Raw genomic sequence first — 22,194 nt, forward strand, 5'->3', positions numbered from 1 at the left:
CAGCATCTGCTGCTACCTGAATTTTTGATCTTAGCCATTCTGACTGGTGTGGGGTGGAATCTCAGGGTTGTTTTTATTTTATTAAGGATGTTGAACATTTTTTCAGGTGCTTCTCAGCCATTTAGTATTCCTCAGTTGAGAATTCTTTGTTTAGCTCTGTACCCCATTTTTTAATAGGGTTATTTGATTTTCTGGAGTCCTGCTTCTTGAGTTCTTTATATATATTGGATATTAGTCCCCTATCTGATTTAGGATTGGTAAAGATCCTGTCCCAGTCTGTTGGTGGCCTTTTTGTCTTATTAACAGTGTCTTTTGCCTTACAGAAGCTTTGCAATTTTATGAGTTCCCATTTGTGGATTCTCGGTCTTACAGCACAAGCCGTTGCTTCTTTTCCTCTGTGCCCATATCTTCAAGGCTTTTCCCCACCTTCTCCTCTATAAGTTTCAGTGACCCTCGTTTTATGTAGAGTTCCTTGATTCACTTAGACATGAGCTTAGTACAAGGAGATAAGAATGGATCAATTCGCATTCTTCTACATGTTAACTGCCAGTTGTACCAGCACCATTTGTTGAAAATGCTGTCTTTTTTCCACTGGATGAATCCCTTGTCAAAGATCAAGTGACCATAGGTGTGTGGGTTCATTTCTGGGTATTCAATTCTATTCCATTTGTCTACTTGTCTGTTGCTGTACCAGTACCATGCAGTTTTTATCACAATTGCTCAGTAGTACAGCTTGAGATTAACTGACAGGCTTTTCTTTTCTTTTCCCTTTTTTTTTTTTAAATCTTTGTGATAGGGTTTCTCTGTGTAGCCCTGGCTATCCTGGAACTCAATCTGTAGACCAGTCTGAGCTCTAACTCATATATCTGCCTGCCTCTACCTCCTGAGTTTTGGGATTAATGGTGTATGCCACCATTGCCTGGCTTGTTTATTTTAATAGTGCTGAGCCTGAAACCCAAAACCTCTTAGATACTAGGCAATCCTTTATCACTGATCTATACACCAGCCCTCTATTATTTTATATATATATATATTTATATATACACATCAGAATTTATATATTCAGTAAATACAGTTTCTTTTAAAATTTGTGTATGTTGGGGTGCGGGTTATGCATTCACATACCACAGCATGTGTGTGGAGGTTAGAGTACAGTTGGTATAAGAATGGAACTCAAGTCATCAGACTTGGCAACAAGCACCTTTATCTGCTGACTTACCTCTTTGGCTCATATAAACAAGGAAGCTTATATTGAACCAGGAGGCCTTCTCCTCCCACTGGTTTTACAACCCCCCCCCATTATTTGATGATGCAAAGACTAACACACCCAATCTGGCTGAATTCTGCCTAGGCTGTGTGTAATTTGGGTACACTTACTTTGGGCAACAGCTTGGGATCATCCTAACAAATGTCCCCATGCCTCTCTGTGCCCTACAGCAAGAGCTCATCGACAGTATCAGCCGCAAGCTGCAGGTGCTCCGGGAAGCACGTGAGAGCCTGCTGGAAGACATCCAAGCCAACAATGCTCTTGGGGATGAGGTGGAAGCCATTGTGAAAGATGTCTGCAAGCCCAATGAGTTTGACAAGTTCCGGATGTTCATTGGAGACCTGGACAAAGTGGTGAACCTCCTGCTGTCACTGTCGGGACGCCTGGCCCGTGTGGAAAATGCCCTTAATAATTTAGATGATAATCCTTCTCCTGGAGATCGGGTACATGCAAACACATCTGTCTGGGAAATGGGAAGTGTTGAGAATCCTTCAGAGAGGCTGTCCTTAAGGTGCTAAGAAAGTCAGCTCTTAGAAGCATCATATTATCTGTGCATGGCCTGTGTACTCTCTAGAGCATGGTGCCCTGATACATCTGGGGTCCATTCTCTTGGTTTCCTTTCAAATGACAGAACAAGATAAGTAGATGCAGGGAGTCAGGGGCATTATAAGCATGTACCACCATGTGTACCCTCAGTTTTCTTGTACTCAAGAGAAGTGTCTTCCTTTCTGGCTTTATTTCATAGGTTGTATTTTAATCAAACTCTACATTCTTTGCATATTATATTATGGAAAAGAAGGCACAGACAGAGAAAACTGAGAAGGAGCCTACGAGTAGCTTTTGGGAGGGGTAAGGAAGGAAGAACTGTAGAGAAGCTAGCCACAGTTACATGCAGACTACATCCTAGTCATTCCTATGAGGATCCCATGCGGCTTCAAGATTTCCAAGCCTCCAAAACCTGCAGGGCTTTTCAGTGGTTAGCCAGTCTCTACTTTAGTCCTGCCTCAACTGAACTTTCTGTCTCCCTCCCCCTAAATAGCAGTCACTGTTGGAGAAACAGAGAGTCCTAACTCAGCAGCATGAGGATGCCAAGGAGCTTAAAGAGAACCTGGACCGTCGTGAGCGCATTGTGTTCGACATCCTGGCTACCTACCTCAGTGAGGAGAACCTGGCTGACTATGAGCACTTCGTGAAGATGAAGTCAGCTCTCATCATTGAGCAGCGAGAGCTGGAAGATAAAATCCACCTGGGTGAAGAGCAGCTCAAGTGTTTGTTTGACAGCCTACAGCCTGAGAGAAGCAAATGAGAGTCCCATTCCTGCAGAAGGTGGACACCAAGCCCTGGAGATTAATGCCTGAGACTACAAGAGTGAACCCAAGCCTATTTGCCCATCTCTGGAGAGACATACTCTGGAGCCACGAGGCTAGTAAAAAAGCAATAATGTCCTGCTAGTATGTGATGATTTATTTATGATTTTCATTTCTGTTGGTTTGCTGAACATAGTTTCATATCACATGTGATTTCACAGAATGCCAGGCTTTGCTAGACAACAAGGGTTCCCTAGCTGTCCTTTGCAGCAGTGGCACCAGTGTTCCTCCCTCATGTAGATGCCAAATACAGTCCTACAGTGCATGAGAGGAAAGACCCTTGTGATTTAGCCAGACATTGGCTGCTGTGTGTTCTGTCCTCGTTCATTTAACAATGTGAGCATTCCTCATTCTATCATGGTGACATTCTCTGACTCTGTAAAATCAGTGATGATATTTATTCATGTGTAGAAAACACGAACAGTTTCCTAGTAGTTAAAAACTAACTATATAATGAACAACCTACATATTGGGTCCATTCATTTCCAAGAGTAAAATTATCACATAACTTGTGTGCATGTTTTGAAATACCCTAAACAGATATCTAGTATCCTTCTTGTCACATCTTAAATAATTTCTAGCCAAGTGATATTAATTGGATAAAAGTGTGTCTACTAATAATGTTATTGCTTGCTTTTTATTTCCTGAGACCAATGGAATATTTTGAAGTTTCCTTCCCTGGAACACTAATTTGTGTATATGATCTTTAATGATAATCAGTGGTTTATCTCTTTTTATATCTGTTACCATGGGCCACATGCCACATACCTTAAGACTTAAGACTCCATCTAGTGGTCAGAGGTCCTGTGGAGTGGCTAGTGCTTACATTTGAAACAGTTTTGTCCTTAACAGTTCAAATGGCAAGATGACAAATAGAGTGTTATTCATGAAAGCTACACTGTCATTCTGTTGGTTTCCAGTTGACAGGACAGATTGGGAAAATACATTTTTAAATCATGTGTCTGACTTGTTGCTCATTTTGTTTTTGTTATTATTTATTTGTTTTAGAAGAGTCTAACCCAGATTGGCTTCAAACTCCCTATATAGTCCAATGACCTTGAACTCCTGATCCTCCTGCCTCCACATCCTGAGTTCTGGGTTTAGCAGCATATCCCACTTCATGACTTCATACATCTATCTGATAAAGATTTGTATAAAGAACTTCCAACATCCAACAGTAGGAGCTGTTTGAAAAAAAAAAAAAAAGTGGGCAAAAGACTTGACTAGACCCTTCACCAAAGAGGATATATGTATGGCAGATAAACACATGGGAAATGTTCAGCAACCAATGGCGTGTATAACTTGCTTATGTTAAATGTGTGTAGATTTGGTGTTGTTCAAAAGGTGTTTCTGTAACTAAATGCATGGTAAGTGATGAACAAGTCTCTTGGTGACTTGGTATTTAGGCATCACTAGTCTTTGTTCTACCAAGGGATTATTTAATTCCTATGTTCCCCTGAGACTGCAGCAGATACGAAGATTTCCCTCTCTTAGCAGTAGCCACACCTTTTCCAAAATACACATGCACATTTACATCCATGTGTATGTGTACGTGTTCACACTCCCACACACAGTTGTCTTAAAGGACCAGAATCCATGCTTTTTGAGCCAGAGGAACAGACGTTGACAGCAGAAGCTCTGGTGAAGATGATATAGTGTCCTCCATACAGCTGAGTCAAGATGGGCGAGATTTTGTACTGCAAACCATGGATGACATGGTTGACAGCCTATCACTGTCAGTCAGAAGAAAATCTTTGAAAAAGTGGTGATTCCTGTTAAATGAAACTATTCTACCTTTTGAAGTCCCTGATCTGCCACTGCAGCCTCTTTCTCCTTCCACTTGGTCATCCCTTGCTGTGAATGTGGGTCATGTCAGAAAACACGATATTGGCTCTCCACAAACTTTCCAAGGAATTGCAGACTATTTTGTTTTTAATTTACACCAAGCTATTTACCTGTGGTTCTTTAACCCCAAATACAGTGTTGTGAACATTTTAATGATATGTGTGTAACATGTGAGTAATGGAATTTTGTTTGTCTGTAACCTGCTTTTTCATGTTGCTTCAAGCTTGTCTGTTATGGGAAACAATATGTAGTGCTCTAGCATGCTTGTAATGAAACACATAACAATTATGACCTTCTTATCCACCCCCTGCTTGCCTGTTCCATGTCTGATTAGCAGGGACCCAAGAATTCCAGAGAGTCCATGTACATATGTCTATGACTTGTGATATTACTGCATAAGAAACAATCTGGTGCTAATGGTTGGTCCTTGGCATGCATAGGCATGGGCATGGGCACAGCTATGGAACTCTCTGTAAATATACTGACCTTGCTTGTGGTCAGCTTTTGTGGCTTTACCCTGAACTCTGCCCTGGCAAATATGCACATTCATGCTTGATGCTTACCACTTATCAACAGATCCTCTTGCTTGACTTTAACAAAATAAATAGTGTCTCTTCAAATGAAAGTAGAATGTCTTTATTTCCTACTGTATAGCTTTGTAAAAAGAATAAAAATACCAGTGCTGGGCATGTAGCCCATGGGAAAAGGGTTTGAACATGGTGTTCTGAGTTCAAATAGTAGCATTTCTCCTCCAGAAAATATCCTAAACCAGGCACTGTGGGGACCACCTGCAATCCCAGTCCTTAGAGTGGTGCACAGCTGGACCCACAACACAGTTTTTCCTTCTATATACTGGTGCCAAACACATCCTTAAAGGGGCATAGTAGATAAAATTCTTGTGATTTAGCTTGATGCAGGCTGCTGTGTATTTTGTCCTTTCTAAGTCAACAGTGTGACTACTTATCACATATGTCATAATTGTGTGACCCAACAAAAATCAGTGGTAATAATGTGTAGAAATATAAATGGTTTCCTTGTAGTTAAAAACAAACTAAAATAGACAGCATACACGTTGAGTGTACTCAATCAAAAATTAAAATCTTAAATGCATTAACATACCTACTACAATGCTATTTTTTAATGACATTGTCCTTTGTACTACCACTTTCTGAGCAGCCTTTCTGATCTTTGTAGTCTCCCTCATGGCCATGGCCTGTCCATTCTACTGATCTCTTGCAATCTGGCTTAACTCCCACAGCTTTCTCTTTCACCTTACTGGGCACATGAAGCTAGAAGCATAAGGTTCTTTTGGGGCTTGTAGCAGGAAAAGTGGGTCTGGAATACATAGTTAATCTGTTGAATCTGATGTTTGCTGACCACAAAGTACCTTGTCTGATGGGAACTTTCATCATCTTTCTGTAACCTGGTTCATCTTGGAACCTCAGTAGCAGCACATTACTTTAATTCAAGGGTTAATATTCATCCTTTTCAAGGCATCGTTCTTACAGATGCACCATAGTACCCATTTTCCCGTAGGCAGAGGCAGAATGAGCAGTTCAAGGCCAGCCTTGGCTACTCAATGAGTGTGAGGACAGATGGCCTACATTAGACCTTGTCTCAGATTAAATAACAGCAAAGATAGTACACCATGTCAAACCTGGTTACCTAGCTTGCCTGATGCCCTGTCCAGGTGTATGCCAGCTAAGGATGCATTAACCCATACTTCCATAATTTAAATCTCTATCTTCATCCACAAATTTAATTATGGTCTTCATGTAGCTACTTGTTGCCTAGCCTCTGATGGGACAGGCCTTTCCTACTATCTCAGAAGAAGCATACATAATTATTCTCACTCTACTCTTTTCTGACTGTTGCTTAAAGTATCTGTTCTGGTTGTTTTGATGTTTTGTGTTTTAGTTTTGGTCTGAGTGTGTGTGTATGTGTGCACACACACACAACTTGACTCAAACCAGAGTTGTCTGGGAAAAGGAACCTAAGTTGAGAAAATGTCTCCATCAGATGGCCTGTGGGCAAGTCTAAAGGGCATTTTCCTGTTTAATAATGTGGGAAGGTCCATCCCATTGCCCTTGGGCAGGCACACCTGAATTGTATAAGAAAGCACTCTGAGCAAGCCAGTAAGCAGCTTTACTCCATGTTCCTGCCTTGAATCCTACCCCCCTGACTTCCCTGGATGATGAACTACAATTATAAGCTGAAATAAACCTTTTTCCAACTTGTTTTTGGTTGTGGCATTTTATCATGGCAATAGAAACCCTAGCTAACTAAGAGGCCTTCCTTTCAGAAATATTTTTTTTCCATGCATTGTAGCAGATGTTTGTAATCCTAGATACTCTGCAGGCTGAAAAGGAGTGTAACATCAAGGCCTTCCTGAGCTACCCACCAACTTCAAGCCCAGCTTGAGCAACTTAATAAAACCGGGGGAAATGGGTCTGGGCTAGTTTAGTCGTAGAGTTTTCCTAGTATGCAAGGGAGCCTTCAATTTCCAGTACTAGAAAACAATTTGTTCAGGATTAAACAGCCAAAAGGATGGTTGTAATTATGGTCCTTTCCAGGACTGCTCAAACATTAGAAGGGATTTCTACTGTCAGCCTGTAATAGCCCCTCACCCTCCCTGTCCAGGATAGTTCTATTAGGAACTCCACAACCCTCAGTGTTTTTTTGTCGCACCTTTCATTCCCACATTTTGTTTGGATTTGCATTCAAATCCACCGTTTATCTACCTCCTGGTGCATTCTGACCTTGCAGTTGAAGGCAGGTCGGTCTCAAGAATGCCCTCATCTCATCTCCTCACTTCCTAATACTTAAGACACTTAGGAGAAAAGTGTCTTCAAGAAACTTCCACTCCTGTGGCTTCCTCTGTTCATTTTCTGTACTGTGGCATGTGTTAGATGTAACTCACAGGGCCTGTCTCATCGTCTCTCTTTGGCACTTGAAAATGTGTTCTTCCAAAGAGCAAGTTCCTTGATTTGAGGTATATGAGCTGTTTCTCTGTACAGTTTTCCATTGCATTTTAATGTTATTTTATGTGTAATGGTAGTTTTTTACCCTGCATATATCTCTGTACACCACATGCAGGTCTCTCCACAGAGACTTGCTGTCCACAGAGACCATGAGTGTGTGTTGGATGCCATGGGACTGAAGCTACAAACAGTTGTGAGCTACCTTGTGGGTATTAAGAATTGAACATGGGTCCTTTAGAAGAGCAGCTATAACTGCTGAGCCTTCTCTCCAGTACATACACAATTATTTTCATCATTTAAGGGTACCAGCTACATTGAATTAAAGCCCTACTCAATGTCCTCACTTCTTTATCTCTGAAAAGATACTCTCTCCAAGATATGTTCTAATTGCTTCCTGGCCTTACAATTAATACTTTAAAAGTGTAGTATCAAGTCACATTGTAGTGCTCTGAGCATTATCATATTGACATATTTATATATTTAGGGAGTATCATTCATAATGCTAAGATACAGAGTTTAGTAAGAAACAAAGTAGGAAGGAAGGTGATGTGATTGGATCAGCCCATCTGACTCTGGGATATCTGTACTTCACAAAGAATCACATGAGGCAAAGAGAAGTACCCAGATAATCTTCAAGAAAAAGGGAGTGATTGGCCAGTTTATAATGTACAGCAATGGGACATTTGCGTCTTCTAGGCTAAAGAATGATGGGCTTGTTACCTCCTGAAGCTACAAGCAAATGAAATAAGCAAATACTATCCATTCATTTGTTCATGTAGACAGGATGGTTTTCCTTCTACCATGTGGGTCTTGGGTATAGAACTGAAAGACCCCCATTTCGGGGAGACCCTCGCTCAAGTCCCGGGATAAGACGACACCCCAGTAACCGTTCTTGATGCAATATTGCATGAGGTTTAATCGGGAATCAGCATGCTGAGGCCAAGCTCAGGGCAGAGAAGATCGACCCCAAGCAGTTGCAGTCGGGGGTTTTTAAAGAGTGAACCATAAAGTGAGGGAAGGATAAGATCACAAAGACTGGGGAAGTTGAGTAAACATTCTTGGTCCCTTACACAATGGGTCAGGTGCCTGGGTTCTTTCAGGCTGAAGGTGAAAGAACAAAGAACTCCATGCTGGGCTTTGTTTCCAGGAGTCTAAGAAACACATTGAGTTGGGGTCTTACAGAACTTAGGTCTTCAGGCTTCATGACAAGTGGCTTTACCAACAGAGACATCTCACCAATCCTGTATTTGTTGTTTTTTGTTTTTTGGGGGGTTTGTTTTGTTTTGTTTTGTTTTTTAGTTTTAAAATTATGTCTTTTATTTCTGAGGTTATAATACAATTACATAATTTCCCCCTTTCCTTGCCCAACCCCCAGCTCTCCCATATACCTCCTGGTTCTTTCAAATTCATGGTCTCTGTTTACATTAAGTGTTGTTACACACACACACACACACACACACACACACATATATATATATATATATATATACATAATATATATCCACATATATTTCTAAATACATAAATACACCTTGTTCAGTCTGTATAATATTTCTTGTATGTATTCTTTCAGAGCTGATGGATTGGTATTGGATAACCAATTGGTGTGTTCTTATCTGGGAGAGACTAGTTCTCTGTTCTCAGCATTCCTTAGTTGCCTGCAGTTCTTCTATTGGGTTTAGGCTTTAAGGGCTCCCCCTGTCCCCCTTCCATGTTAGCATATCTACTGTTGTCCTTCCTGGTGCCGCTCATGTTTAAAAAGTCATGTTGGTGAATTGTATGTGTAGCTTGTGACGTTTCTAGGTGATACAGTTTCACAGCTTTTACATTCTTCCTCTTCTGCAATGATCCCTGAGCCTTAATGTGCAGGGGTTGATTTGTAGATGTATCAGCTGGGCCTGGGCTCCACAACTTTGCATTTTGATTGACTGTGGTTTTCTATAATGGTCATCTCTGAGTATAAGAGCAAATACAGTGTAATTAGGGATCATGCTGTTTTAGAAAAGTGGTGGTTGTAAATTCTCCTCCAAATCCATGTATTCACTAGCCCTTGGTAGTTAGCTGAGTTTCCAGTGCCAGGTATGATCTATGATTTCCCTCTTATTTATTGGGTTATTTTTGATATATATATATATATATATATATATATATATATATATATATATAATTTTCCCCTTCTTTTTCTTTTCTATAGGCCATCCTGAGTGTCCCTCCTTGCTCTCTTTCAAATGCATGGGCTCTTTTTCTTTAATTGGTGTGTGTGTGTGTGTGTGTGTATGTGTATGTGTAAAATCTTTTCAGTCCATATAATATTACTTGTATATATGTGCTTTCAAGAATGACTCTTTGGTGTAATGTTTTAATTTTCAAAAGTAATGTTAGTGGAATAAGGAGTGAGGATATAAGCCTTTAATCCTAGCCTTTGGGAGGCAGAGACCAGCCTGATCTACATGATAAGTTCCAGGATTGCATAGAGAAACCTTGTCACAAAAATAAAAATAAAAAATAAAAAATAAAAATAAATAAATGGTAGTGATATACTTTGGCTTTGTTAAATTATTAAGTAATGAATTTCTCCAGATGGAGAGTCCCTGATGAATCTGATTGTCTTTTGTTTTGACATTTGTCAAATATTTCAGTGACTGTTTTGCTTCATGGTAATTGTATTCTAAGTACTAAACTCTGTGTGTGTTGTGGGGTGTGTGTGTGTGTGTAATTCAGTAAATCTGCTAGTACTTAACAACTATTTCTTTACATAGTATTGTTCTTTTGAGACAGGACCCCCTCCCTGCCTTTTCATGCTCACGTCATTAAAAGTGCTTTGGTAAATTTCAACTTCCTAAGGCAGGGAGCAGACACTATGTCTCTTACATTTCCAAAGGCCCATGAACATTCCTTTATCTATTCTAATGGTTTCCACTCAGTTCCCTTCAGGCTTAAGCAGTTAGCTGTGTCTTTCAGACGACCTTTCAAGCTCCTTGGCTACTTACTTGTCTATACTTACAGGCTTATATTGCTTAGGATTTCCTCAGGCCACCTGGCTGAGGACCAGAAGTCTTTCTTATTCTTACAGTTTTAGAGCTAGCTTCCAGGCATGATCCAGAGAAATCTGTAGATTGAGTTGCTGCTATACTAAAAATATATATAATTGTGTCTGCAGCATGGTGTTAACATAAGGAGTATCAGACAACTGAAATATAGAGGAATTTGTTGTATTTTTTGCCAAAGAATTATTTTATGTTTTTCTTCTTAAAATATATATTTAATTGAAAGACGAGGTAACCTGCCTGCAGACCTTTTTTGTTCTCTCTGTTCCCCTACACCACTTCTTAACCTTCCTAATGTTATGTTGGGTTAAGAGGTGTCCTGCATCCACTCCGTCACAGGGCTCTGGCCGCTGATAGAGGAGGGACACGGGAATTTTGACTGCACCTACCCCATGCTGGCACAGGGCGTTGTGAAGCCACTAGACACAGCTCGGGGGGCGGGGAGTGCAGTCTGAGGTCCAGGGGAGTGCCAGAGCTGGCTTGGTGCCCCCCCCCCAGCCAGGGCCTTCTAGTTCTCAGGCTCTTGGGCACCCCATGCTGGATTCCACGGAAGAGCTGAGAATGGAGTGGGGACCGCTGGGCCAGATCTAGCCTGGGGCTGAAAAGGAAAAGAGGAGAGAGCCTTGTGTCAGGGGCCTAGTGTTCAGGAGCTGGCAAAACGCCTACCACTCCTTGCATGGTTATCGCCAGCAGGGCCACCGGGGTTTCCAATCTTAATTCAACCAGAAAGCAGACTGCCTTTCATGGTCCTACATCGTTGAGACCCTTTAATATATTTCTTCATGTTGTGGTGACCCTCCCCGCCCCCAGCCATAAAAATATTTTTGGTGCTACTGTTATTAATCATATATCTGTGTCTTGTGAAGGTCTTAGGTGACCCCTGTGAAAGGGTCTTTCACATCCCAAAGGGGTCATGATCCACAGGTTGAGAACTGCTACTCTAGACCCAATTCCTCAGGCTCATCCCAAGTTCTGTAACAGAACACCAGATGCAGTCTCCCTTGCCCCTTTGCCCACATGTGTGGATCCCACAGACTACCACTCCTCCACTTCATTTCCCCAACTCATTGCTGTATCCCAGCCCCCAACTCAGGCAGATCCTCTGCTCAACCATAGGCCATGGCTACCAGAAAACCAGGTGGCTGCCCACAGAACTTCCCCACTCTCTCTATTCACCTAGACCTAACCTCTCAGTTTTGTGCTGCAACAGACTACCAGCTTCAGCCTCCTTCCCTCCTCTGCCCACATCTTCTGTGGATCCCACAGAGCATCCTCTCTTGAGCTCCATCACCCCATTTGTCGCTGCATCCTAGTCCCCAACACCGCTGGGCATTCCCTGTGAACACAGCACCCATGCATGCTAGTAAATCAGGTAACCCACAGTCATCTGAAAATCCAAAGAGGAAACAAAAAACAAGGAACAAAGCATCCACCCAACAAAGACAAACCCAGAAATCAGTGCCTAGATCTATAATTACCCAAGATATCAGCATAAGAACAAACTCAACAGCAGCCACGACAATGAGTCTCTACTAAAGCCCAGCTACCCTACCATAGCAGGCTCAACATAGCTGAAACACAAGAAAAAGACCTTAAAATCAACTATATGAAGATGATGGAGATCCTTAAAGAAAATGAATAAATCCCTTAAAGCCAGGAAAACACAAACAATACTAACCCATGAATAAATCTCTCATTTAAAAATAAATCTCTTAAAGAAATCCAAGAAAAAACAAATAGTTGAAGGAAATGGATAAAACTGTTCAAGACTTTAAAATGGAAATAGAAGCAACAAGAAAAAAACACAAACAGCAAACTCTGGAAATGAAAATTTTAGGAATTCAAACAGGAATTACAAAGGCAGGCTTCACCAATAGAATACAAGATATGAAAATGAATCTCAGACATGAAAGATGCTATAGAAGAAATAGATACATTAGTCATAGAGAATGTTCAACTTAAAGAATTACTGATACAAAACATCCAGGAAATCTGGGACACTATGAAAAGTCAAATGTAAAACTAAGAAGAATAAAAGGAGAAGAAACCCAACTCAAAGGTCCAGAAAAATATTTAACAAAATCATAGAAGAAGAATTCTCTAACCTAAAGTAGATGTTCATAAAGGTACAGAACAACAAATAGATTAGACCAGAAAATAAAGTCCTAATGCCACATAATAATCAAAACATAAAATATACAAAATGAATAAAGAATATTAAATGCTTCCGGGGGTGGGGTGGTGGAGGAGACTTAGGTTACAAATAAAGGCAGAGCTATTAGGATTGTCCCTGCCTTCTCAATGGAGACTTTAAAAGCTAGAAGGGACTGGACAGATGTACTCCAGACTCTAAGAGACCAGAGACACCAGCTCAGACTACTATATCCAGCAAAACTTCCAATTACAATATATGAGAAAACAAGATACTCATCATAACATCAAATTTATACAATATTTAATCTACAAATCCCGCCCTACAAAAGATGCAGAAGGAAAACTCCAACCCAAAGAGGTTAACTAGATCCATGAAAACATAGGAAATAAATAATCTTGCATAAGCAAAATCAAAAGAAGGGAAGCAGACACATACTACCAACAACAGTGACAATAACAAGAAAATAACAGCAATCAACAATCATTGGCCATTGGTATCTCTCAGCATCAATGATATCAATCCCCCCAATAAAGAGAAACATACCTCAACATCAAGGATACACAATCACATCAGGGTAAAAGGTTAGAAAAAGATATTCCAAGCAAATGAACCTAAGAAGCAAGCTGGTGTAAATGGCTGTTGCCATTTTAATATCTAACAAAATGGACTTCAAACCAAAAATAATCAAAAGAGATAGGGAAGGACACTATATATTCATCAAAAGAAAAATCCACTAAATGACATTGCAATTCTTAACATCTATTCCCCAAGCACCAGGGCACCCACTTTTGTAAAAGAAACACTACTACAACTTAAGTCACAATGATGGGACTCTCACCAATGAACAGGTCATCCATACAAAATCTAAACAGAAAAATATGAGAGCTAACAGATGATATAAATGAAATCAAATAACATATATGTACAGAACATTTCACCAAAACACAAAAAAATATATCTTCTCAACACCTCATGGAACTTTCTCCAAAACTAACCACAGACTTGGGCACAAAGCAGTTTCAACAGATACAAGAAAATTGAAACACCTCCCAGCACTTGGGAGGCAGAGGCAGGCAGATTTCTGAATTCGAGGCCAGCCTGGTCTACAGAGTGAGTTCCAGGACAGCCAGGGCTATACAGAGAAACCCTGTCTCGAAAAAACAAACAAAAATAATAGAAGTAAGGAAAGAAAGAAAGAAAGAAAGAAAGAAAGAAAGAAAGAAAGAAAGAAAGAAAGAAAGAAAGAAAGAAAGAAAATGTGATATATTTTGTAAATGTGGTTCATTTACACAATGGAGTATTATGAAACTTTTTTTAAAACATGAAATTTGCATGCAAATGGATGGAACTAGAAAAAAATCATCCTGAGTGAGGTAACTCAGACTTAGAAAGACAAACATGGTTTGTAATCACTTATAAGTGGATATTAGTCATTAGGTGATAACCAAGCTACAATTGACAGATCCAGAAAAATTGGGTAAATAGGAAGAATGCATGGATCTTAATGGGAAGGGGAAATAAAATAGATTTTACAGGTGGACTGTGTGTGGGTGGGAAAGGGAGTAGGATGGAGTAGGTGTGGTGGGAAATGGGATGGAGGAAGAGAGTATAGGGGTAAGCAGCTGGAACTGAGGTGCATTTTGGGGCACTGTGGGAACCTAGTGCAGTAGAAACTCCCTGGAATCTATAGGGGTGATCCTAGTGGGAACTCCTAATAATGTGGGATACATAATCTCAACTGGTCTTCTCTTGTATCCAGGCAAGGCTACCAGTGGCAGGACTGGGTTGTATTTGGTTGAGGGAGGCCCTGTAGAGATCTCCAAATAACCCAGGCTGATGCTACAACACAGGGTCTCAAAAAACTCATAGCAGGTGCCCCATTGTTGAGGACAACATCCACACAGCCCATTGAACAAAGAGAAGTTGAGCTGGTGCTTGCATGGATCCTTCATCCCTAAGTTCTAGTCCCTTTGATGCAGGAGGGTATACCGTGGGCTATTGAAATGGAAACCTGGACACTAACCTAGTCACAAAGCCTTTGACTAACAATCTGCCCTGCCTGAAAGATGTTCTGGGATGAACAATGATGGTGTAGAACATGTGGGAGTGGCCAACTGAAGTGGAAATTTCTGGTTTCTTTGGAGACTCCGTTGTGTCATGTGATGTTTTTTCTGGAAACTGTCTTAGGAGAGATGTTTTGCTGAAGCCAACAAGTGGAAGGACGGATGTTTTGCTGAGAACAGACATGTGTTGTTTCTCTGGAAGCTGCCTGGAAAAAGAGCATGTGATGCTTTGCTAAAGCAGATGCTTGAGAGAACATATGATGTTTGGAAAGGATATAAATATAACCCAACAGTCAGTAGACGACACTGTGTGGTATTGGTTCACCTTACCACTCTTTGCTGATCATCATCTATAGTGACTTCATCGAGAGAAATGCACCAAAGAACTTATGGTGGTGTTCCAGCAGCTTATTGCTGCTTCTGCAGACTCAAGCTGATTGGCAAAGCCTTGCTGTTTCTTCTAGATCAAACCTCTGTTGTGGGTTTGTGAATGGTGTTTGCAAGTGCATCAAGCTACCTCTGCTAATTTATGTGAACTGTACTGCTGATATTCTGACAATGCAGATTGGATTTGCCCCAAATAACTATTTCTAAACAGGTCCACATCCTCCTTTGCCCTATTAGCCTTTCCTTTCTACCACCTCTGATGGGTGGTGGGCTATAAGGGAGGTTAAAGAATTTAAGTACACTTATTAAAGTAGGTTTTGAAAAATATAAGCTTACAGCCAACTAATGTATGATTTAACTTGAGGCCTATTCCACATGAGGGAGCCAATTCCCTACACTGTTATATGGCTAAGAACCAGAATTTGGATAGTCCAGAGACCTATAGTAGAACAAAACATGACTTGTCTAAAAAAAAATGAAATAATTCCTAATGATTATTATGCTATACTTAAAAATTGGTACTTTGTCCAGTTGTCAAGAGGCTTCTTCTGGCAATAGATGGAAGTAGATGCAGAGACCCACAGCCAGACATTATGAGAAGAGAGTCTATATCAGAAGTCTCTGTTGGGTCCCTCTGTTTGTAGCTTGGGGAACGACCTGGAAGAGGGGAAGGAAAGATTGTAGAAGTCTGAGGGCAGGAAAAAATGCCAGGAGAATGTGACTCACTGAATTAAATAGCAGAGTGTATAGGGGCTCACAGAGACTGAAGCAGCAAACACAGAGCCTGCATGGATCTGTACCAAGTTCTTTCCTTACAAGTTGTATCTATTAGTTTGGTGGGTTTTGTGGAACCTCTAAGAGTGGAAGCAGGTGTGACTCTGGCTCTTTTGCCTGCTTTTGGGACTCTTTCTACCTCCTGTTGGATTGCCCTGCCCAGAGTCAATGTGAGGGCTTCTGCTTTGTCTTACTGTGTTTTGTTTTGTCATGTTTGGTTGTTTGGTTGCTGACTCTTGGAGGCCTGTTTGCTCTTTTTTGATGGGAGAGAGAGAGAGGGAGTGGATCCACGGTAGTGAGGGGCTGAGAGGAGTGAAGAGAGGGAAAACTGTGAACAGGATCTATTGCATAAGAAAAGAATCTATATTCTATAATAAATAAATTATACTTAATTGAAATATTTACATTGCTTTCCCCCTCTTCTTCCTCCCCCTAAGTCTTCCCACATCTCCACCACATACTGTCAAGTTGATAGCCTCTTTTTCTTTGATTATTATTGTTACATATGTATGTTTACACAAATATATAAACACAACCTGCTGAGTTTGTTTTTGTTGTTTGTTTGTATATGGTTTAGGAACAAAAAGGTGACATTCTTAAAAAGGAAAAGATGCAAAAGCTTAGTTTTCTTGGATTCTTTCCATCATTTATAAGAGTTCCTCTACTCTTCCACTTACTAAGAGGTAACAAGATTAGTATATTAAATCAAAACAAAATAACACGGAATATGGGGCACTCCTTTTGATGAAGACCAATGATTTTTGTCAGAGAATGTGAATGGAATACCCAATCTTAAAAAGAATTACAGTCATTTTATACACAAAATCCTTTGTATTTTTTTTTAATTTTTAATATTTTTATTACATATTTTCCTCAATTACATTTCCAATGCTATCCCAAAAGTCCCCCATAGCGCCCCCCACTTCCCTACCCACCCATTCCCATTCTTTTGGCCCTGGCATTCCCCTATATTGGGGCATATAAAGTTTGCAAGTCCAATGGGCCTCTCTTTCCATTGATGGCCGACTAGGCCATCTTTCCATACATATGCAGCTAGAGACAAGAGCTCCAGGGTTCTGGTTAGTATATCATGTTGTTCCAACATAGGGTTGCAGATCCCTTTAGCTCCTTGGGTACTTTCTCTAGCTTCTCCATTGGGAGCCCTGTGATACATCCAATAGCTGACTGTGAACATCCACTCCTGTGTTTGCTAGGCCCCGGCATCATCTCACAAGAGACAGCTATATTTGGGTCCTTTCAGCAAAATATTGCTAGTGTATGCAATGGTGTCAGCGTTTAGAAGCTGATTATGGGATGGATCCCTGGATACAGCAGTCTCTAAATGGTCCATCCTTTCATCACAGCTACAAACTTTGTCTCTGTAACTCCTTCCCTGGGTGTTTTGTTCCCAATTCTAAGAAGGTGCACAGTGTCCACACTTTGGTCTTCATTCTTCTTGAGTTTCATGCGTTTAGCAAATTGTATCTTATATCTTGGGTATCCTAAGTTTTGGGCTAATATCCACTTATCAGTGAATACATATTGTGTGAGTTCTTTTGTGATTGTGTTACTTCACTCAAGATGATGCCCTCCAGGTCCATCCATTTGGCTAGGAATTTCATAAATTCATTCTTTTTAATAGCTGAGTAGTACTCCATTGTGTAAATGTACCATAATTTCTGTATCCATTCCTCTGTTGAGGGACATCTGGGTTCTTTCCAGCTTCTGGCTATTATAAATAGGGCTGCTATGAACATAGTGGAGCATGTGTCCTTTTTACCGGTTGGGACATCTTCTGGATATATGCCCAGGAGAGGTATTGCTGGATCCTCCAGTAGTACTATGTCCAATTTTCTGAGGAACCGCCAGACTGATTTCCAGAGTGGTTGTACAAGCTTGCAATCCCACCAACAATGGAGGAGTGTTCCTCTTTCTCCACATCCTCGACAGCATCTGCTGTCACCTGAATTTTTGATCTTAGCCATTCTGACTGGTGTGAGGTGGAATCTCAGGGTTGTTTTGATTTGCATTTCCCTGATGATTAAGGATGTTGAACATTTTTTCAGGTGTTTCTCTGCCATTCGGTATTCCTCAGGTGAGAATTCTTTGTTCAGTTCTGAGCCCCATTTTTTAATGGGGTTATTTGACTTTCTGGAGTCCACCTTCTTGAGTTCTTTATATATATTGGATATTAGTCCCTTATCTGATTTAGGATAGGTGAAGATCCTTTCCCAATCTGTTGGTGGTTTTTTTGTCTTATTGATGGTGTCTTTAGCCTTGCAGAAGCTTTGTAGTTTCATGAGGTCCCACTTGTCAATGCTCGATCTTACAGCACAAGCCATTACTGTTCTATTCAGGAATTTTTGCCCTGTGCCCATATCTTCAAGGCTTTTCCCCACTTTCTCCTCTATAAGTTTCAGTGTCTCTGGTTTTATGTGAAGATCCTTGATCCACTTAGACTTGACCTTAGTACAAGGAGATAGGAATGGATCGATTCACATTCTTCTACATGTTAACAACCAGTTGTGCCAGCACCATTTGTTGAAAATGCTGTCTTTCTTCCACTGGATGGTTTTAGCTCCCTTGTCGAAGATCAAGTGACCGTAGGTGTGTGGGTTCATTTCTGGGTCTTCAATTCTATTCCATTGGTCTATTTGTCTGTCACTATACCAGTACCATGCAGTTTTTATCACAATTGCTCTGTAGTAGAGCTTTAGGTCCGGCATGGTGATTCCACCAGAGGTTCTTTTATCCTTGAGAAGAGTTTTTGCTATCCTAGGTTTTTTGTTATTCCAGATGAATTTGCAGATTGCACTTTCTAATTCGTTGAAGAATTGATTTGGAATTTTGATGGGGATTGCATTGAATCTGTAGATTGCTTTTGGCAAGATAGCCATTTTTACAATGTTGATCCTGCCAATCCATGAGCATGGGAGATCTTTCCATCTTCTGAGATCTTCTAGAATTTCTTTCTTCAGAGACTTGAAGTTTTTATTATACAGATCTTTCACTTCCTTAGTTAGAGTCACGCCAAGATATTTTATATTTTTTGTGACTATTGAGAAGGGTGTTGTTTCCCTAATTTCTTTCTCAGCCTGTTTATTCTTTGTGTAGAGAAAGGCCATTGATTTGTTTGAGTTAATTTTATATCCAGCTACTTCACCGAAGCTGTTTATCAGGCTTAGGAGTTCTCTGGTGGAATTTTTAGGGTCACTTATGTACACTATCATATCATCTGCAAAGAGTGATATTTTGACTTCATCTTTTCCAATTTGTATCCCTTTGATCTCCTTTTGTTGTCGAATTGCTCTAGCTAGGACTTCAACTACAATGTTGAATAGGTATGGAGAAAGTGGACAGCCTTGTCTAGTCCCTGATTTTAGAGGGATTGCTTCAAGCTTCTCACCATTTACTTTGATGTTGGCTACTGGTTTGCTGTAGATTGCTTTTATCATGTTTAGGTATGGGCCTTGAATTCCTGATCTTTCCAAGACTTTTATCATGAATGGGTGTTGGATCTTGTCAAATGCTTTTTCCGCATCTAAAGAGATGACCATGTGGTTTTTGTCTTTGATTTTGTTTATATACTGGATTACGTTGATGGATTTCCGTATATTGAACCATCCCTGCATCCCTGGGATGAAACCTACTTGGTCAGGATGGATGATTGTTTTGATGTGTTCTTGGATTCGGTTAGCAAGAACTTTATTGAGGATTTTTGCATCAATATTCATAAGGGATATTGGTCTGAAGTTTTCTATCTTTGTTGGGTCTTTTTGTGGTTTAGGTATCAGAGTAATTGTGGCTTCATAGAATGAGTTGGGTAGAGTACCTTCTGTTTCTATTTTGTGGAATAGTTTGTGAAGAACTGGGATTAGATCTTCTTTGAAGGTCTGATAGAACTCTGCACTAAACCCATCTGGTCCTGGGCTTTTTTTAGTTGGGAGACTATTAATGACTGCTTCTATTTCTTTGGGGGATATAGGGCTGTTTAGATCATTAACCTGATCTTGATTCAACTTTGGTACCTGGTATCTGTCTAGGAACTTCTCCATTTCATCCAGGTTCTCCAGTTTTGTTGAGTATAGCCTTTGGTAGAAGGATCTGATGGTGTTTTGGATGTCTTCAGGATCTGTTGTTATGTCTCCTTTTTCATTTCTGATTTTGTTAATTAGGATGCTTTCCCTGTGCCCTCTAGTGAGTCTGGCTAAGGGTTTATCTATCTTGTTGATTTTCTCAAAGAACCAGCTCCTTGATTGGTTGATTCTTTGAATAGTTTTTCTTGTTTCCACTTGGTTGATTTCACCCCTGAGTTTGATTATTTCCTGCCGTCTACTCCTCTTGGGTGAATTTGCTTCCTTTTATTCTAGTGCTTTTAGGTGTGTTGTCAAGCTGCTAATGTGTGCTCTCTCTAGTTTCCTTTTGGAGGCACTCAGAGCTATGAGTTTTCCTCTTAGAAATGCTTTCATTGCGTCCCATAAGTTTGGGTATGTTGTGGCTTCATTTTCATTGAACTCTAAAAAGTCCTTAATTTCTTTCTTCATTCCTTCCTTGACCAAGGTATCATTGAGAAGAGTGTTGTTTAGTTTCCACGTGAAGGTTGGCTTTCTATTATTTATTTTGTTATTGAAGATCAGCCTTAGTCCATGGTGATCTGATAGGATGCATGGGACAATTTCAATATTTTTGTATCTGTTGAGGCCTGTTTTGTGACCAATTATGTGGTCAATTTTGGAGAAGGTACCATGAGGTGCTGAGAAGAAGGTATATCCTTTTGTTTTAGGATAGAATGTTCTGTAGATATCTGCCAGATCCATTTGATTCATAATTTCTCTTAGTTTCACTGTGTCCCTGTTTAGTTTCTGTTTCCATGATCTGTCCATTGGTGAAAGTGGTGTGTTGAAGTCTCCCACTATTATTGTATGAGGTGCAATGTGTGCTTTGAGCTTTACTAAAGTTTCTTTAATGAATGTGGCTGCCTTTGTATTTGGAGCATAGATATTCAGGATTGATAGTTCCTCTTGGAGGATTTTACCTTTGATGAGTATGAAGTGTCCCTCCCTGTCTTTTTTAAAGACTTTGGGTTGGAAGTCAATCTTATCAGATATTAGAATGGCTACTCCAGCTTGTTTCTTCATGCCATTTGCTTGGAAAATTGTTTTCCAGCCTTTCATTCTGAGGTAGTGTCTATCCTTTTCTCTGAGATGAGTTTCCTGTAAGCAGCAAAATGTTGGGTCTTGTTTGTGTAGCCAGTTTGTTAGTCTATGTCTTTTTATCGGGGAGTTGAGTCCATTGATATTAAGAGATATTAAGGAAAAGTAATTGTTGTTTCCTGTTATTATTGTTGTTAAAGTTGGCATTTTGTTCTTGTGGCTGTCTTCTTTTAAGTTTGTTGAGGGATTACCTTCTTGTTGTTTCTAGGGTGTGGTTCCTGTCCTTGTATTGGTTTTTTTCTGTTATTATCCTTTGAAGGGCTGGATTCGTGGAGAGATAATGTGTGAATTTGGTTTTGTCGTGGAATACTTTGGTTTCTCCATCTATGTTAATGGAGAGTTTGGCTGGGTATAGTAGCCTGGGCTGGAATTTGTGTTCTTTTAGTGTCTGTATAACATCCGTCCAGGATCTTCTGGCTTTCATAGTCTCTGGTGAAAAATCTGGTGTAATTCTGATAGGCTTGCCTTTATATGTTACTTGGCCTTTTTCTCTTACTGCTTTTAGTATTCTATCTTTATTTAGAGCATTTGTTGTTCTGATTATAATGTGTCGGGAGGTATTTCTTTTCTGGTCCAGTCTATTTGGAGTTCTGTAGGCTTCTTGTATGTTCATGGGCATCTCTTTCTTTAGATTTGGGAAGTTTTCTTCTATAATTTTGTTGAAGATGTTTGCTGGTCCTTTGAGTTGAAAATCTTCATTCTCATCCACTCCTATTATCCGTAGGTTTGGTCTTCTCATTGTGTCCTGTATTTCTTGGATGTTTTGAGTTAGGATCTTTTTGCATTTTACATTTTCCTTGATTGTTGTGCCGATGTTCTCTATGGAATCTTCTGCACCTGAGATTCTCTCTTCCATCTCTTGTATTCTGTTGCTGATGCTCGTATCTATGGTTCCAGATTTCTTTCCTAGGGTTTCTATCTCCAGTGTTGCCTCATTTTGGGTTTTCTTTATTGTGTCTACTTCCCTTTTTAGGTCTAGTATGGTTTTGTTCATTTCCATCATCTGTTTGGATGTGTTTTCTTGTTTTTCTGTAAGGACTTCTACCTGTTTGATTATGTTATCCTGTTTTTCTTTAAGGATTTGTAACTCTTTAG

At 40.1% G+C, this 22,194-nt stretch overlaps 1 protein-coding gene across 6 annotated transcripts in view; it reads left to right on the top strand.

Annotated features, from left to right (window-relative positions):
* The window catches only part of Shroom2 (shroom family member 2), a 181,587-nt gene extending 174,899 nt beyond the window's left edge, over positions 1 to 6,688 (top strand). For 3 of the 6 annotated variants that reach the window (XM_029473111.2, XM_029473112.2, XM_021153607.3), the window contains exons 9-10: positions 1,438 to 1,710; positions 2,307 to 6,688. In XM_029473111.2, the coding sequence (XP_029328971.1) occupies positions 1,438 to 1,710; positions 2,307 to 2,573 (540 nt within the window). In that variant the 3' untranslated portion in view covers positions 2,574 to 6,688. The remainder of the gene's footprint in view (positions 1 to 1,437; positions 1,711 to 2,306) is intronic. The other 3 variants (XM_029473113.2, XM_021153610.3, XM_021153608.3) reach the window with 1 other exon arrangement.
* Positions 6,689 to 22,194: the final 15,506 nt, after the last annotated feature.

This window comes from Mus caroli, unplaced genomic scaffold (genome assembly GCF_978045245.1).
Source record: "Mus caroli unplaced genomic scaffold, Mus_caroli_1 scaffold_5, whole genome shotgun sequence".
In the NCBI taxonomy this organism is placed as follows: domain Eukaryota; kingdom Metazoa; phylum Chordata; class Mammalia; order Rodentia; family Muridae; genus Mus; species Mus caroli.